Source organism: Pyxicephalus adspersus, chromosome 2 (assembly GCF_032062135.1).
Source record: "Pyxicephalus adspersus chromosome 2, UCB_Pads_2.0, whole genome shotgun sequence".
NCBI lineage: Eukaryota > Metazoa > Chordata > Amphibia > Anura > Pyxicephalidae > Pyxicephalus > Pyxicephalus adspersus.
In genome coordinates this window covers 121775843-121791794 of record NC_092859.1, presented here as the reverse complement: position 1 = coordinate 121791794, position 15952 = coordinate 121775843, and the positions used below count along the sequence as shown (strand labels likewise).

The 15952-nt window shown below is 34.9% G+C and overlaps 1 protein-coding gene across 1 annotated transcript in view; it reads left to right on the top strand.

The window, feature by feature from the left end:
- The first annotated feature begins 9872 nt into the window (after positions 1-9872).
- Positions 9873-15952, top strand: part of LOC140322526 (dual oxidase maturation factor 1-like) — a 10423-nt gene continuing 4343 nt past the window's right edge. The window contains exons 1-4 of the mRNA XM_072399083.1: positions 9873-10019; positions 11215-11272; positions 13376-13510; positions 14323-14377. Of these exons, the coding sequence (XP_072255184.1) occupies positions 9879-10019; positions 11215-11272; positions 13376-13510; positions 14323-14377 (389 nt within the window). The 5' untranslated portion in view covers positions 9873-9878. The remainder of the gene's footprint in view (positions 10020-11214; positions 11273-13375; positions 13511-14322; positions 14378-15952) is intronic.

The following is a 15952-nucleotide window of genomic DNA, read 5'->3' as shown; positions in this document are numbered from 1 at the left end:
ATAAGAACATCAGATGATTCATCTTCCATAGACTTAGTGTCGTCAGACTCATTGGCCCTGATTTATGAAAGCTCTCAAAGGCTGGAGAGAATACACTTTCATCAGTGAAGCTAGGTGATCAGGCAAACTTGGAATGGATCTGGTCCAGGATTCCAAAGGTTTGCTGGTAAAAAGCAAATGATTTTTAAAAGTCCATTCCATGTTTTCCAGATCACCCAGCTTCACTTCTGAAAGTGTATTCACTCCAGCCTCGGAGAGCTCATAAATCAGGCTCATTGGGTTCAGCAAACCTCAAAGAATATTCACCAATTTATATTCTTCCTAACCAAACTCTAGCAACATTTGTTAAGCTCTAATCTTGACATTAACAGCTAAAGCATTACTTTATTTTAAAGAAATCTTTCGTATGAGAAATGTGGGGAATGTCATTGACATACTTATTTCTAAAATTTCTCTCCCCCATTCCTCAGCTGCAACAATTTTTACTGTTACTTTAACAAGTCTGCATGTTAGCAAAGCCAAGGAGAGTCGGATGTCTTTGTCTATGTCAGGGGTGTCAGACCTGAATACACAGAGGGCCAAAATTAAAAACTTAGACAAAGTCGTGGAGCAAACTTGAAATTTATTGAAAAAATTAAGGAAGTTTTTCCTTCTCATTAGATATAAAACCTTTTCATATGGAAACAAAGAGGTTTTGCTTCACAATCAATCTGGAACAAGCCTATAATAGAGAAATAGCACCACTACTACAATTTTCTGCGTCTATAAAACAGCCCAATGTGCGGCCACGCATAGGCAGAGAGGCCGCTGGTCTATAGACGTGAGTGATGCCAGGAATTGTAGTACCGGTGCTATTTCAATGCAGCGGTGGGCCAGCTGCAATTCATACTTAGAATTCTTTTGGGGGCCAGAGTTTGACACCCCTGGTCTACATGCTTGTTCTAAAATTGTGTTAAGACATGTAGAACTACATTTTAAAAAATATAGAAATGTAAGCAGACTGGTCCTTTATTGTATAATCTTATGTGCAGCTCAGTGTACATGAAAGAAAAAGATTATGAACACTCAGGTTCTCCTATTGCAGAAAGGACAATGTCTGTGTCTTCTGCAAAGAATAACCTGCCTGTTCACTATTTTTTATTAATTAGTTCCATAATAAAGTAATGATTACATAGCTGCATTATTTTTTGTATATCTAGCTAGAGTTCAGCTTTAATAGTTTGTGACTCTGGACAAAACATGCACATCAGGAAAGTGGGAAGTCCCATCTTGAAGTCAGTGACTTAAAAAGTACTGATGCCAATAGAATAACATGACAACAAGAGGAATACCTAAAGTATAGGTCGATGCTAGTACATCAATACGAGTATGAATATTTTCTCACTATAGGTAAAGTTTATTCTACAGGCTACTATATTTTATATAATGATTTCTTGGCCATTTATTGCCTTGGAAAAGCATGTTGGTGTCTGTTCAGTTAAAGTTTATGGTGAGCATATAAATCTTTATATAAACTTGTTGACTAGTCTATTAAATATATATTGTAAGCTAGTAAAGTAATGTACAAAGGATTTTAGATTTTATATAAATAAAAAGTGGTAAAAATAATATTACCTAAAGGATAAATACATTTTCTATTTTTTATTCTTAGGGGCATATTTATAAAGCAGTGCATGTGATTTTTGCCCAAATTCACTATTGACAAATCAATCAATTTATGTTGAAACACATATACCTGGAAGAGAATGTTTGGTGAATGGGATCCATTCAAAAAGTAATTAATCTGGCATTCACAAAACATTCCCTGGATAATATGGAGATTTTTCCAGGTCTATATGTTTTCAAAAGCAGTGATTCATTTTCCACATAAGGTAAAAACAATTGCTTAAATAATTGATTCCATGTGTTAATTTCCTGAATAACAAAATTAGGTAGTGCTTTGCTGATACCTTACATTTTCTATGTTACTGTAAGATATTCATGTACCCTATATTTCAGATATGCATTAATGCTCACAGTATATCAAATATTGAAAATCATAAAGTTGTGCACAGTTCCAGTCTATATAATGCATGAACAATTTTTTTGATGTGTTTATACTGATATGCAGACATTTTACCTTTTTGTTCACCTTTCATTTGGACACACATCTTTAAATGCAATGTATATGGTTATTATATATTTTTATAATATATACATTTATAAATCATGTCCTATTTTCTGCTCATTTTAAAGAGCTTGTAAACCCTATCTTTTCAAACTTGCTTACCCATCATCTTCTACCTCTTAAACCCTCACTTCTTCCGACCATTCCGTACCTCCCCTCCTATTGTGTAATACTTCGGTGCCTGTTTGATTATGGTTTATGTGAACATATAAATCTTTATATAAACCCCTATATATTGTAAGCTACTGCACCTATTTATACTGGATTCTGGATCTCACAGAAATGAGAAGTGCTAAGCAGCACCTAGTTACACACGAATTATGAATGAGTCTTGAACTTCTTGCATTAAAAAAGCGTGCTACATCCCAATTGTGGGTTTTATTTCTCAGAACACATACAGTAGAAAAGTCAAATCCCTTTACTGTATACACTTTATGCAAATGTTCTTATGTCTTGTACAGAACCCTGGCTTCATTTGGGGCTAAAGGGATTGCTTTTGTACCTGCAAATATCGACAGCAGTTTATCAAAAAAAAAGAGAGAAGATAACACAGAATTGGTTGTTATTGGCCAAAGTTCCACTTGCCTGCAACTTACTTAAGAATTTGCATAAGAACTGCATTTCTCTCTATACAAGTCAGCTGAAATACAAAAGCAGTCTGGTGCAAAAGTTTGCAAAACAGACAAAGTTAGATGAGAGAGTGTGCCAAGTTTGTTCACTGATCTGAGCTGTACAATAGAATTAAAATAATGTTAAATCAAATGTCAATCAAATCTAAAAAGCTTACATATACACTCATTGGCCAGTTTATTGAGTAAACCTGTTCAACTGCTCTTTAACACAAATAATTATTCTAACAATCACTTGGAACCAACTCATTTAGGTATGAAGTCTTTGTGAAGATGACCTGCTTAAGTTCAAATCAAGCATCAAATGGGGACAACTGTTGAAATCAATTGGCTTTAAATGTGACATGGTTGAAAGGGCTAGGGAGGCTGGTTGGAATATTTCACAAACCACTGAACTGATGGCATTTTCAGGAACATTCACCTCTAGAATTTACAGAGAATGGTTTTCAAAAAGGAAACATATCCAGTGAGCAGAACTTCTCAGGGTGAAAATGCCTAAAATAATGCCTATTGTTAATGACAAAAATCAGAGGAGAATGGACAGAATGTTTGAGCTGATAGAAAGGCAACAGTAACTCAATTAAATATTTGTTACAACCAAGGTATACAGAAGAAAGTGTCTGAATGCACAACAAATTGAACCTTGAATAAATGAACTACAGCAGAGAACACAATAACTTTCACTCCTGTAAGCTAATACCAGGCTAAAATGTGCAACAAAACTGACAAGAGAAGATTGGAAAAATGTTGTCTGGTCTGATGAGTCTTGATTTCTGTTGCAATATTCATATTAACCTCCCTGGTGGTCTAAATATTGAGTATGTTTTAATGTAAAAACGAAACATTTAAAAATACTCATTTTTAAAAAAATCTCCGGTCCTCAAGCTTAAGGTTTACAAGCAGATGCCCGGTTGGCATCTGTTTCCCCAGACCTTGTGTCCCCAATGTTCACACGCCAGGTCGGCATCTGTGTAGCCTGGCGATGCCCTGCCATGGAGGATTCCGTTGGCATCACTGGAGGACACTGCGGGCACCGCTGGAGGACGCTGCTGGATCGTGGAAACCAGGTAGGACTTTAAAATTCCCTGGCAATTCCACCCCGAGTGTGGCTCAGGGTTACCGCTTTTGGTACTGAAAATTAACCCCGAGTCACACTCGAGAATACCACCAAGGAGGTTAAAAAAAGCATGACTCCATCCTGCCTTGTATCAAGGCTGTAGGCTGATGGTGGTTTGATGTGAAGGATATTTCCTTGGCACATTTTTGACCCCTAAATATCAACTGAACATTGTGCTACCCATTTTGTGATGACTAATTCTAGCAGGATAACGCGTCATTTTACAAAGCTTAAATAATTTGAAACTGGTATCTTGAACATGACAATGATTTCACCATACTATTATGCCCCCCCGTAATCAGATCTGAATCCAATAGAGCACCTTTTGGATGTAGTGGAACAGAAAAATTCTCATCATGGATATGCAGCTGGCTAATCAGCAGCAACTGTGTGATACTATCATGTCTATATGGACCGAAATCCCTGAGTAATGTTATTACTACTTTTGAATCTATGCCATAAAGAATTAAGGAAGATCGGAGGGCAAAGGAGGGGGGGGGGGCAACTTGGTACTATCAAGATACCTCATAAAGTGTTTGGTGAGTATGTTATATGTGAGGTGCTAGAGAAGTGTGACCACATGTCTATTAAACCTTAGTAAAATCAGGAAATTCAGGAAAATCAGGAAATTGCATACATGTCTCAGAGTCATCTCATGTCTCAGACTGATTTCATGTGCCAGCTGAATACGGGCACGCTTGTTCCGCCCCAGTCTTCAACATTTCTGTCTAGCATTATTGGTAGCTGCATACTTTTTTAAATTGTAGGCAATATAGCACACTGAACCAGACTGAACCTGTTATGTTTATGTTGAAATAGTGTGAATCATTAATCAAGTTATGTAGTACTAATAAACACATTGCACTGCAATTTCTAACCTATCCATAAACTTAACAGTAACTTAAGGCTGAACTCCAGCCTTAACTTTCTATTTGCATAGAAACACTTTAAAGCACACTGTGACTTGGTCACAACAAGCATTAGAAGCTGCAGCTGATATTTTGAACCCTACTCATTTCCTGTCTGAAGGAACAGGAAACAGGAACATTCAGCCAATGTATCTCCATCTCTGCTGACCTTCACTTTCAGCTATTCTCTGTCTGTCCAGTCAATCATTTAGTCTTAGTTTCAGGTGTGGGTGCATCCTAAGGTGGTCTGCATGCAAAAGTCCAGGGATGGTAAAGTACTGATGCAGTGTGTGGGAGTGCTGTGAGCTTGGAAATCCCCTGTCCTTGCCGAAGTTTACAATTCTACTATGATTGTATTTGTTTTACAAAAACCTCCTCTAACCCATACTCAATCGAGTCAGAGAGCAAGGATATCATTAACACAATACAAAAGAGCCTTGAGGTTTGTGGTTTATTGTGCTGTCATCTGTGGCAGAGCAGAACTGATAACAAAATTTAGTGCAAAAGATGAGTTCAGCCTCTTGAGAGAGTAATTTGGAGCAGGTTTTAAGTTTGTTTGTTTTTTTATTCACACATAAATAGGGGTCAAATGGATAGAGGGCTGAATGCACACTATAAAATACACCATGTTTGCAGAGTTTAAGAAAATCTGCTGAGCAAGGGACACTACACAAGAGAAAGAGCTGCAGATTTTACGGGAATTTTTAAAATTCAGCTTTAAAGTATAACACCAGCTGCTTGAATCTCTAATGTAAAAATTAATTAATTTTCATTAATTAATGAAAAATAAAATAATATATCAGAATACCACAGTGTTGACTCACATACACCAAGCATTTTTCATTTTAAAATATATTTGGCATTGAAATATTTACAATAAGAAGTTCCAAACAAATTCCAGCAGAATGGCAATAAAGCTTTGACTGCTTTTACTAGTTACACCCATGATTGTGCAATTAAAAAACAAATGAATAAATAAAGTATGATTCAGTATTGCTATATAATATGTCCTGTTATTACAGCATTGTTAAATCATGTTGCCATCGATCAGCATATTTGTTGTGGATAGAAGAATCTGCCTGGGGTTCTCATTCAAGGGCTCAGCAAAACCTCTGTTCCTGTAAATCTTATGATCGTTTGTCTTATAGGAAGTATTGTATTCAGTCAGTTTACTTCCATTGTGGCCTTGAATTCTGCTTTTGTGTGGCAATGAAGTGTTGACTGTGGCTACAGTTATGATCTTAAGGACTGAGCTCTTTGCTATATCTTGTAACTCTTTAATGACCAAGACAAACTTTGCAGCTGTTTCTTTTTGCAAATCAAAGCACAGCTTAATCCAGAAGATAATGAATGTCTAGGCTCCATTAAGTTTTTTTTTTTTTTTTTGCTTTGTTTGTGATTAACTCACAGTGAGGATTTTATACAGTAACTGACACCACACTGCCTAATAATATGTTGAGACAAACATCTGTCCTAATTGCATTTTATAAAATAATGTACCTGTTTCGACTTACATACAAAATCAACTTAAGAACAAATCTACAGTCTTTATCTCATATGTAACCCAGGGACTGCCTGTACTGACCTATTATATGAAGACAGCCCTAGAAAACACTAAAAGGCAAATTTAACGTTGTCAGCTCACATATTTCTAAATTCATGTGTTTAAATTAATGGAGTAATATATAATGACATCATTTTTAATTAGGGTTGTGAAGAACATGCTCTTTCCAGGAAAACATTAGGAAAATTAAAAAGAATGTTGTAGATGGAATGCTGGCAAATCAGAGAGTGATTATTAAAGGGAGCAAGGTGAAATATCAAACAAACAGGTTTTAGTTTTCACTGAGAAATAAGATATGACAGTAGATATGTTCAGGTTGCAGAAGGGGATCACCATTATTAAAAACACAAATAAGGAGAATGAAGTAGTGAAAAGTAGTGGAGACACTGGTATTCTTTCAAAAAGGAAATAATGTTGTCAACTGATCAATACTTTTCTTCATGGGGTGATCTCAGCAAACAGTAATATTTTTGATAAGGTGTATGTGTGAAATTTAAATTTCTAATGCACAATTCTTAACATCAGAATAATGGATAACTAAGCCTACCTGGGAATGAACACATTTTTAATAACTGACAAAATGAAACAAAGAAAAAAAATGTTTTCTAGAACACAAAAAGTCAGTGGTGTCTAAATAATTATTGGTTCCTAATGCTGAATGCATTTTTACATATTTATTTGAACAATTAATTCGTTTTGAAGATAAAACAATGAGAAAAGTGACAATTTTCATTTTTGAGCATCCTTACAATTTTTAACATTTCCTATACCACTTAGTAGAATTTTTGTTAACTCTTATTTCAATTTTCCATCCCTGGTCAGCAAGTAAATGCAGGTTGGTTTTATTGTTTTTTGTTACCTTATGTAGCACCTGCAAACATTACAAATGTTATAATGATCACAACTTAGTGAAAGAGATGTGAATGCAGTTCTGCTCAACCCGGCCTGTATGAGCCAAAGCCAGCAGGTTGCAACATATTTTCCTTTGCAAACAATGTATTCCCCAAATTCTCCAGGGGGAAACAATTATTTAAAAGTATTTGTTAATGAATAGAAAATGTATTTGTGGTTCAATAGCAAATACAAATGCTTGCATTTAAATAGCAAACAGTATTCAACAAGAAGAGGTTGCATCTGATCAAAGGGTTTACTAAAGGAATATCAGTGGTTCAACTAGCAAAATTTATCACCGTGCAATTTACTTAACATAGTAAATGTGGTAAAGCTCTGCCGACTCCAACCATCCAAATCATATGCAAGCAAAGTTTCTGTTTATTTTACATTTCATTGAGCATGATTGGGTATGCTTTTCAAAGTCGATTTACCCCACATTAAATATAAGTGAAATTTCCCTTGAAGAGGAACAATTGACTTTTCCCAGTAAACAGCTAAAACACTTTAGTAATCCTGCATATAAAGTGTGGCCCACATGTATATCAACATAGGTAAATGCATCCCCACATGATACGGGATGCATTTACCCTGAAAGCGAACCTATCACCAAAACTTTTACTTTATATCAAAAGCTAAATAACCCTTTTATAAAAAGTAAAAATTATCTTCTTTTTAATTATCTTCTCCCTAAGTGCTTTTTTTTTAACAAAAAAATGGGAAGCTTGTCCCCTTCTGTGGTAAAGGCTGAATTGGAGTGCAGAGCCTCCTTGGATACTTACGTCACACATCCCAGGAGGATTTGGGCTACACAGAATTAGCTTTTCCTCACAATGAAAAAGAAAGTGCCGATTTCACGCATAGGCTTTACCTGTAAATGTGCAGTATTTAGTATTTGTGTCTTTATTAGCAATCCAATTAGAGATGCTTCTAATTATAGGCATTACATGAGGCTGAAACGTGAAACTTTTTATCTGCTAAGAAAAGGAAAGTTCTACATGAATTAACATGTGCTACAGAACTATTTTAGAATAGAACTTATTAAACTGGTACAATATTACTGCATCTGCACAACCTCCTTATGAAGCTTTTTAATGTGTGAAATGTGTAGGTGTAGTCTGAAAGGAAAATTAATTAACACATTAACAATTCTGGGAAAGAAAAACTAATATAAGGATTGAGTCAGTTAACATGGAAATGCAGTATACTTTTCAGTCATTTGGTAAGTGAATGGAAAATGGTTTATCACTTTCACTGTTAGCAACCCATACCATAGGGTGTCACCACAATATGTTTTATGAGATTTATAAAAGTCAAAAAGAGCTATAAGTAACCAAGAATTATTAATACGATAAATCAAAATTATTTTTACATCAATGCTCCAACCAGAGCTTAACTACTATTTTAAAAAAAACAAGATCGTAGATCTTGGTGTCTTGTGCTATGTGGTAATGCATGTCCATTACCTTGCTTTATTTACACATAACCATGCATTGTATTAGGACACCCTATTCTCATGAATGGTCCATATTGAATGCCTTTTTTTTTATGATTTGCAGTATTAAAATGTTTTACATTAGCAAAAGCCATACAGTGCATTTTTTTATCATGCATCCTATGCATACCTAATTTATATTGAAACCCTTTGAACCTGGAAATAATCAAGAACCATAAAGGCATTCTAACATTAACTTTTATTCATAGGTCTGAAGTCTAGGACTACCTTTGGTTCCAGGCAAATCCTACATGTTCAAGATCTGGCAAAATTTTGGCTCCATTTTCTTAAATCGTAATTTGTTACATTGCCCTAAACCTATGGTCAGCGGGGTGACATTGGCCAATGATTTCAGCTTTATTATGTACTGGCCCCCTCACTTTAAAATGGTGGGGGATGAAACATCCAAAATTTCAGCCTGTGTTGGATTCAAGGAGGGGAAGAATAAAAAAAGCTGACAACACAACACATTACCCACTTCTGTATTGGGACAGTGGGTGCGCCTTGTTCCAAAACACCAGGCTTTGTTGCCCCAGTTGCAAGGTATTCCCCTTTGTTGGCATGTGGCCTAGTATGGTACGGGAAGAAGTGGGGTACAAGCATATGCCCTTCCTTTTTTCAACAGTGGAATACGGCTTTAAGGCACACCTCATTGAATATATAATATTTAATGGGTCTGTCTGTTTTCCGAAGTTGTCCCCGAAGCAACATAAACAGACCCTCTCACCACTGTATGGTACTTATTTTTTACCGCTACATTTAGTACTGCTGGGGAAATTCCAGTTCCTGTTTTCACCCAAAGTGAGAGTTTCAAAGAGTTGTCCTATGATTCTCTCTAGTTCCTAATTTCTTGTTCCGTGAGTAGGCCAACAGGACAGAACTGTGAATCTTCTCAACAAGAACTGGAAACTGACAGCCAAAAAAAAAATAAAAAAACTTACATGTGATAACTATATCTCACTCTGCCCCCCATAAATAAGATTTTGGCTGAAGATATTTTTTGAAAACAAGGTTTATCTCTTATGTGGGTCACAGCTATGTTTGTATTTTGCACTTAATAATTTGTTGTTCTGTTTTTTCAGGTTTCAATCTTTACAGAAAATCATCATGCATGAATCTGTTTTCCCATTTTACCCCCGACCCAGGACACCATTTTTTTTCGACACAAATATTGTTAAAATCATTATTTTATGCTTTATCACTGCAGCCACACTTATCATTATATTGCCTGGAATCAGAGGAAAATTGGTAAGAAATATCATTTTTACTATCTATTTCTATTGGCATTCTTGTTCATCAGACTACCAGTCACTATAAATTTTATACACATGTTAGTAATGGCAGCCATGGTATTTCTACTTTAGACTGTGATGTGTGTTACAATGGGCATTATTCATCTAAGAAATATTGGAACATTGAACCTGTATTAATAATAAAGAACATGCAAAACAAACATAAAAACAGTAACAACAATCAATAGGACCTTCAGTGCTATGTCCAGGTCCTAAAGGTTTACAAACCAATGGTAATAGGGCAAAGTGATACAAAATGGTTTAGGTGTACAAAACCCAATCATCTCCAGCTATAACATAATGAGATTTATCAAAGCTATTCAAGACTGAAGAAGATAGACTATCATGGGAAAGCATGAGTGATCCAGCAAACCTGGAAAAAAATATGATCAGGGATTGAAAACATTTGCCAACTAATAGCAAATGATTTTTAGAAATCTATTCCAAGTGTGCTGGATCATCTAGGTTCTCCCAATATAGTCTGTCTTCTTGGAGAGGTTTCATAAATCAGACCCAAATAAAGAACCACCTGACTAGCTAGGATCTATGAAAAATACATACAAATCTCCAGCTGAAGGTAAATGCTGATCAAAAGGATCATCGGCATGGAGTATGAAAGAAAATACTGTTAGTAGTATAGTCTTGTACTTTGTAAGCCAGTGATTAATGCACAGTTCCTAAAATTGATTGGAAAGCCACATTTTAATACAAAGAGGTATATTTTCAAAACTTTAGTAAGCCCAGTCTGACTGAGTCCAGTCATTCCAGAAGTTTTTTTTTTTTTAAATATGGCTAAAAAAGTTACAACTTGAATACACTTTGTATGTATTTACTACTATTATATACAAAAAAATTTATACATATACAAGCTGCACACACATGCATAAAAACAAACAGATACAATTAATAAATAAATAATAAATGTAAAGTTACCCCTAATCATGTAGTCATAATGCATTTAAATGTTGTCCCCAATACAAAATATAAATTAAAATAGTAGTATTACCACAATTACACCCAATATTTAGTATAATATTTTAGTGAACTTTTTGCCATTGGTTGTAAATGTTGGACTTTTTTACATATGATTTGGCATAATAAATGTATTCCTTTTTTTAAAAGATGTGTAATAAAATACTCCTTTTTTACAGAGAACTTTTTGGCTCGTGAAAGTGCTGACAAGTCTCTTTATTGGCACTGTGATTCTAAGTAAGTTATTGGTTGAATTTCTGCATATGCTAAACTAAATATGTCCAAAAGGCATAGCACCTACTTGAGAAGATTCTGATGAAAGCTAATGTGACTGACCCTTCATCTAGTGTCATGCAGAATGAATGTTTGAATTGGTATAAATTCACCTGAATGTAAAACAAGTATAATATATTATCTTTTTAGACATCGCCTAATATAAAAAATAAAAAAGCTGTTCAGGCATTGAGGTGAACCTGATATAGTAACGCTTTTTGTTGAATACAAATAAATTATCACAGTGTAAAATTGAATATTAATATAATCCTAACCCCTTAGTTTATTAACTAATATTAATTAATATAACTAAAAAATCCCTTTTTTATTTTGAGATGGTCAGTGTTTTATTTTCATTGCATTCTCCTAATCCCCACCTATGCCTGAAATGTTACAACTGTTCTTACTTACTAATTGTACATAACTTGTATGTCTTCATAGGAAGAATTAATCTCTCCTGCACTCCAAATAATATAGAATAAACTCTCACCACTGGAAAAAATATTCCTATCTAACTTTGGTATTATTCCTAATATTGCATACTCTGCTCATAGAACTTAAAAAAAAATTGTTGACTTTTTTGACATTCCTCAAACTATTAAGATCATATATCATATCAGTTGAACCGCTGCTTCTATTGTTTTTTTTTGGGTTCCATTTCTGAACAACCCACCTGTACTGACGAGAACATGAACTGATATTAGGAGTCATTCCTGTATTTCTGTGATAATGATTTATGTTACAGATTTGGTAGATCAATTTACCCATCTCTATTATTATTATTTTTTAAGCTAAATCCTAATGGTCTAGAGTATAAAAACCCTATTAGGTTTGTGGGCATTGATCAAACTGTTAATCAGAATGTATATTTACTTCTGTATGCATGTAAAACTGAAAGCTTTTTTATTCTGACTATCCTTTCTTTTCCATGCCAGACTGCTTTACGGTTGCCCATTATTTGTGCAATTCAGTTTCTTTTAAAGCTTAACAGGCATAACTAAAATGGGTAATGTTCCATTTACTGGCATACCAGTCAGATTCCAAGCTTCCATTTTCCCAGTCTTGTACTCTAGTGTTTGGCTCCACGCTTTTATCTATCCCCACAAATATGTTTTCAGCGCTTGACCGTCAGCCACTTCGATTGACTTGAATAAGGACATGCTCCAAATTCTGTGAGCTGCAGGTGACTGTGGTTGCTTTGCGTTTGCATTGCTGTTGTTTCTGGAGGACTGAAGATGGCCCATAATCACTTGTGATGTAGTGAACTATACTGCAACCGGAATCACTACATGACAGATCAAAAGCGTGTGTTTCACACTAAAAACTGCTCCCCGGTGGGTATAAACCCCCCAGAAGCTACTAAACACATGGTTTTAGACCAAAAATCAAAACAAAAGTTTTAGCCCCTTGTGTTCTAAAGAAGACTCTCACCAAAACAAAAAAAGTAGGTTGTGATTCCTTTAATCAGAGTATGCATTTATAATTCAATAAATAATATTTATTATTTTCCTAGTGCATTGTTCCTTAATTAGTTAATGTTTTTAATAAAAGTACCTAATAAAAAAATAAAATATGAAACAGGATTCTAATTGCTAAGTAATCAAACCAGTAATAGACTGCCCAACAGATAAACTGACAGTAAGCTATAAAAAAAACTATTTTTTTCACTTTTTACAATTCTCCCTCTCAACAGGATATGACCTAATGCATAATGGCTGCTATCATCACTACTGTAGTTTGAAATAGAGGAATACACAACAGACATCACTTTCACACAAGGGCAGATAGAATAAATACATGTACAAGTTATTCTGCTTTAACATGTCTTGTTGCATAAAGTGTAAATAATAAATATGTGTAAAGTGTAAATTATATTATGTTTTCTTTAAATCTCTAATTTAACTTCCTGACTTATTATCAGACCCTTTTTACATCATTGAAATCTGAGATAAAAAAGTTCTGAATTTTTTGCATACCAAATGGATAAGGGTAGAATTGGATAGTCCTATAACATAAAGTTGAAGAATAAGTTAACTAATTTATGTGTTCTTGTATCCTTCTGTATAGGTGTTAACTTTACTTGTGACTGGGAAGTTGGATCTGTAGCTACCAAAACTATGTACAAGTCTTTTAGCAATACCATGGTGAATGCCAGTATTGGATTATGGGTTGGCCTAAGGGGTTTAAATATCACCCTGACAGGTACTTTTATCTACACTTTGTATTTATGTAAATGAAAGCTCTTGATTTAAAATGATTGAAAATGGATAATGAAATCATATGAATCTTTCTTTATTGTGTTTACATAGATAATAAATAGATAAACTCATGTATGAAAGAGATATAATTTAATCTAAACAAATAATCTTTGTAATCCCACATCTTGAAGGTTTCAGATAACTAGTCCCCTGCTACATCCTGTGGTTTCTTCTGGCAGCCATTTTGTCAATATATGACATGGTTGCAATCTAGCGGTTGGTGGACTGAACCCCCATGTACAGTGGGGCACCAGGTACTGACATTACTGGAGGTTTCAGATTCTGAAAATTCTTTGGGAATCAGTATGGTTTTTAGTATAGCAATGTTTAGCAGCACGGGACAGAACAGTATTTTTTGTTTTCCAAACGGGCACTTAAGGGACCAAGTCATTTTACACCACTGTTCCCAGGAATATTGTATTATGTGTAAATACATATTCCTGCTTAGCATCTCAGATGCATTTAGATTATTGTTCACAAAACCTTTAAAACTGTGGCATGAACCTAAAGATTAAAAAGTTGTGTTCCTTTACCACATGCTAGTTATACATTGATAATTGTAGGCATAATTTTAATTTGTTCTGCATTATGTTTGCAATTAAAGTGCCAGCTTTGGTACAAACGTTTTTTGACCAGTTCAGTTTCCAGCAGGGTTTTAGGGTCATATCTCCAATAAATATAAATTGTTGTTGCATACAATTTAGGAGATGTTTTGGCAGCACTTGTAGTTCAGGTCTTTATATGCTGTAACCTAAGAGGAAATAATTGCAGATTCCAAGCTTGTTGACACAAAGCAACAAAGAAGGCACAGGTAGAACCAATGACCGATTACAAAACACGTGAGGGTTGTAACAGATAACATAACTAAGAAAAAAATGTTTTGTTTTTGGCTGTCATTACAATATTGTTGATTTAATAACACTATTTAAATGAAGAAGAAAAGATCAGCTGCAATTTTCTTACAGCATGCCTGATGTTTTGATGCAAACTGTAAAGCACTCTTTTCTTCATTCTAAGTAGTCTGACATTTGTTGTGTCTGTGTCCTTTATAAGGAGACGTTTACTTTCTGCCTAGCTGATTTGTGTTACTATAACACTGGGAAGAAGCATGAGCCCATAAACATTCTTTTTACGGTGTAACTTGGAAACAAGAGGCATTAAAACACAGCTCCGGAATAGATGAGCTTGCTAGGATATCTTATACCAAAATTTACTATCATCTTGAAAGCTATGAACTTCTAAGAGGAAGAATTACAATTTCTAGTGCCCCTGTTCAAGATTCCCCAGTTCAGTTAAATATGGTATAAAATAAAATGGTGGAATACAATTGATTGTGGTTTTAACTAGAAGTCAGAATTTTAAATGTGGAAATTGTATCTCTTACATTCCTTACACTCTAAAAAAAAGATCTACACTTCTAGATAGACTTCTACTTCTTCCACTTGAACTGCAACCAATCAAAACCTTAAAATGAGAAAAATGATGAAATGTCTGCATACTTATACCACAGTGAAGTGTCTGAATACATTTTTGCTTATCTCCCCATTATTTCCAATATTAAAACAAATAATAGCAATGTCTTTCTATTGTAGAAATTTAGGCTGTACTGAACGCAAGATTTATATTGCAGATTCAGTGATTTAGCCCATCCTATCTATTTGGATGTGTTTAAGTTGCGGATATACCCATTGCAGACCTGTCTTGTACTGGAGTACTTGGAATTTATTTATGTTTGGCATAGGCCTGTCCTACACTAAATAACATTTCTGTTATTTAGTTATTCTGATAGACACTGGCTAAATATCTTGTTTTTAGTGTTGTTGTACATTATGTGCTCCCCAGGCATGGAATTTCTTATAAACCCTGGAGCTTCTATACCTAGGCATTTGCCTTTATTCCTTGGACACATGAAGGACAGCATGGTGCAGAAGGGCAGGGGATAGAATGATTGGTCACCTCATGCCTTTAACCCATGACATGGAGTGAATATAGTATGTGATTTACTAGAAAGGGTGATGGAACCACAAGAAGGAAAGATGGCAGTGCAGGGTTCTAGGCACCAAGAAGATCAGAGAGAGATTTAGTGGCCTATACTTCAGCCTACATCTCTGCAGATTACTACCCATGAAGTAAACCAAAAGGGAACCCAGAGCTTGTGGCCTATGTTGCTTATTGTGTCCCAGAGATACTAGTCTGGAAACAAGGTACCTCTACCACTCAGGCTATTCCTTTACTTATTTCCAGTATTGTAGCCTTAGATCTGATTTGGTCTATATTGACTATTTTTCTGGAAAGAGAAGGAGCAGGCCTCAAAGGTAGTAAATCTTTTGACAATACTGTTGAATTACCTCCAGTTGTTTGGAGTATTGATAAGATTTTTTATGAT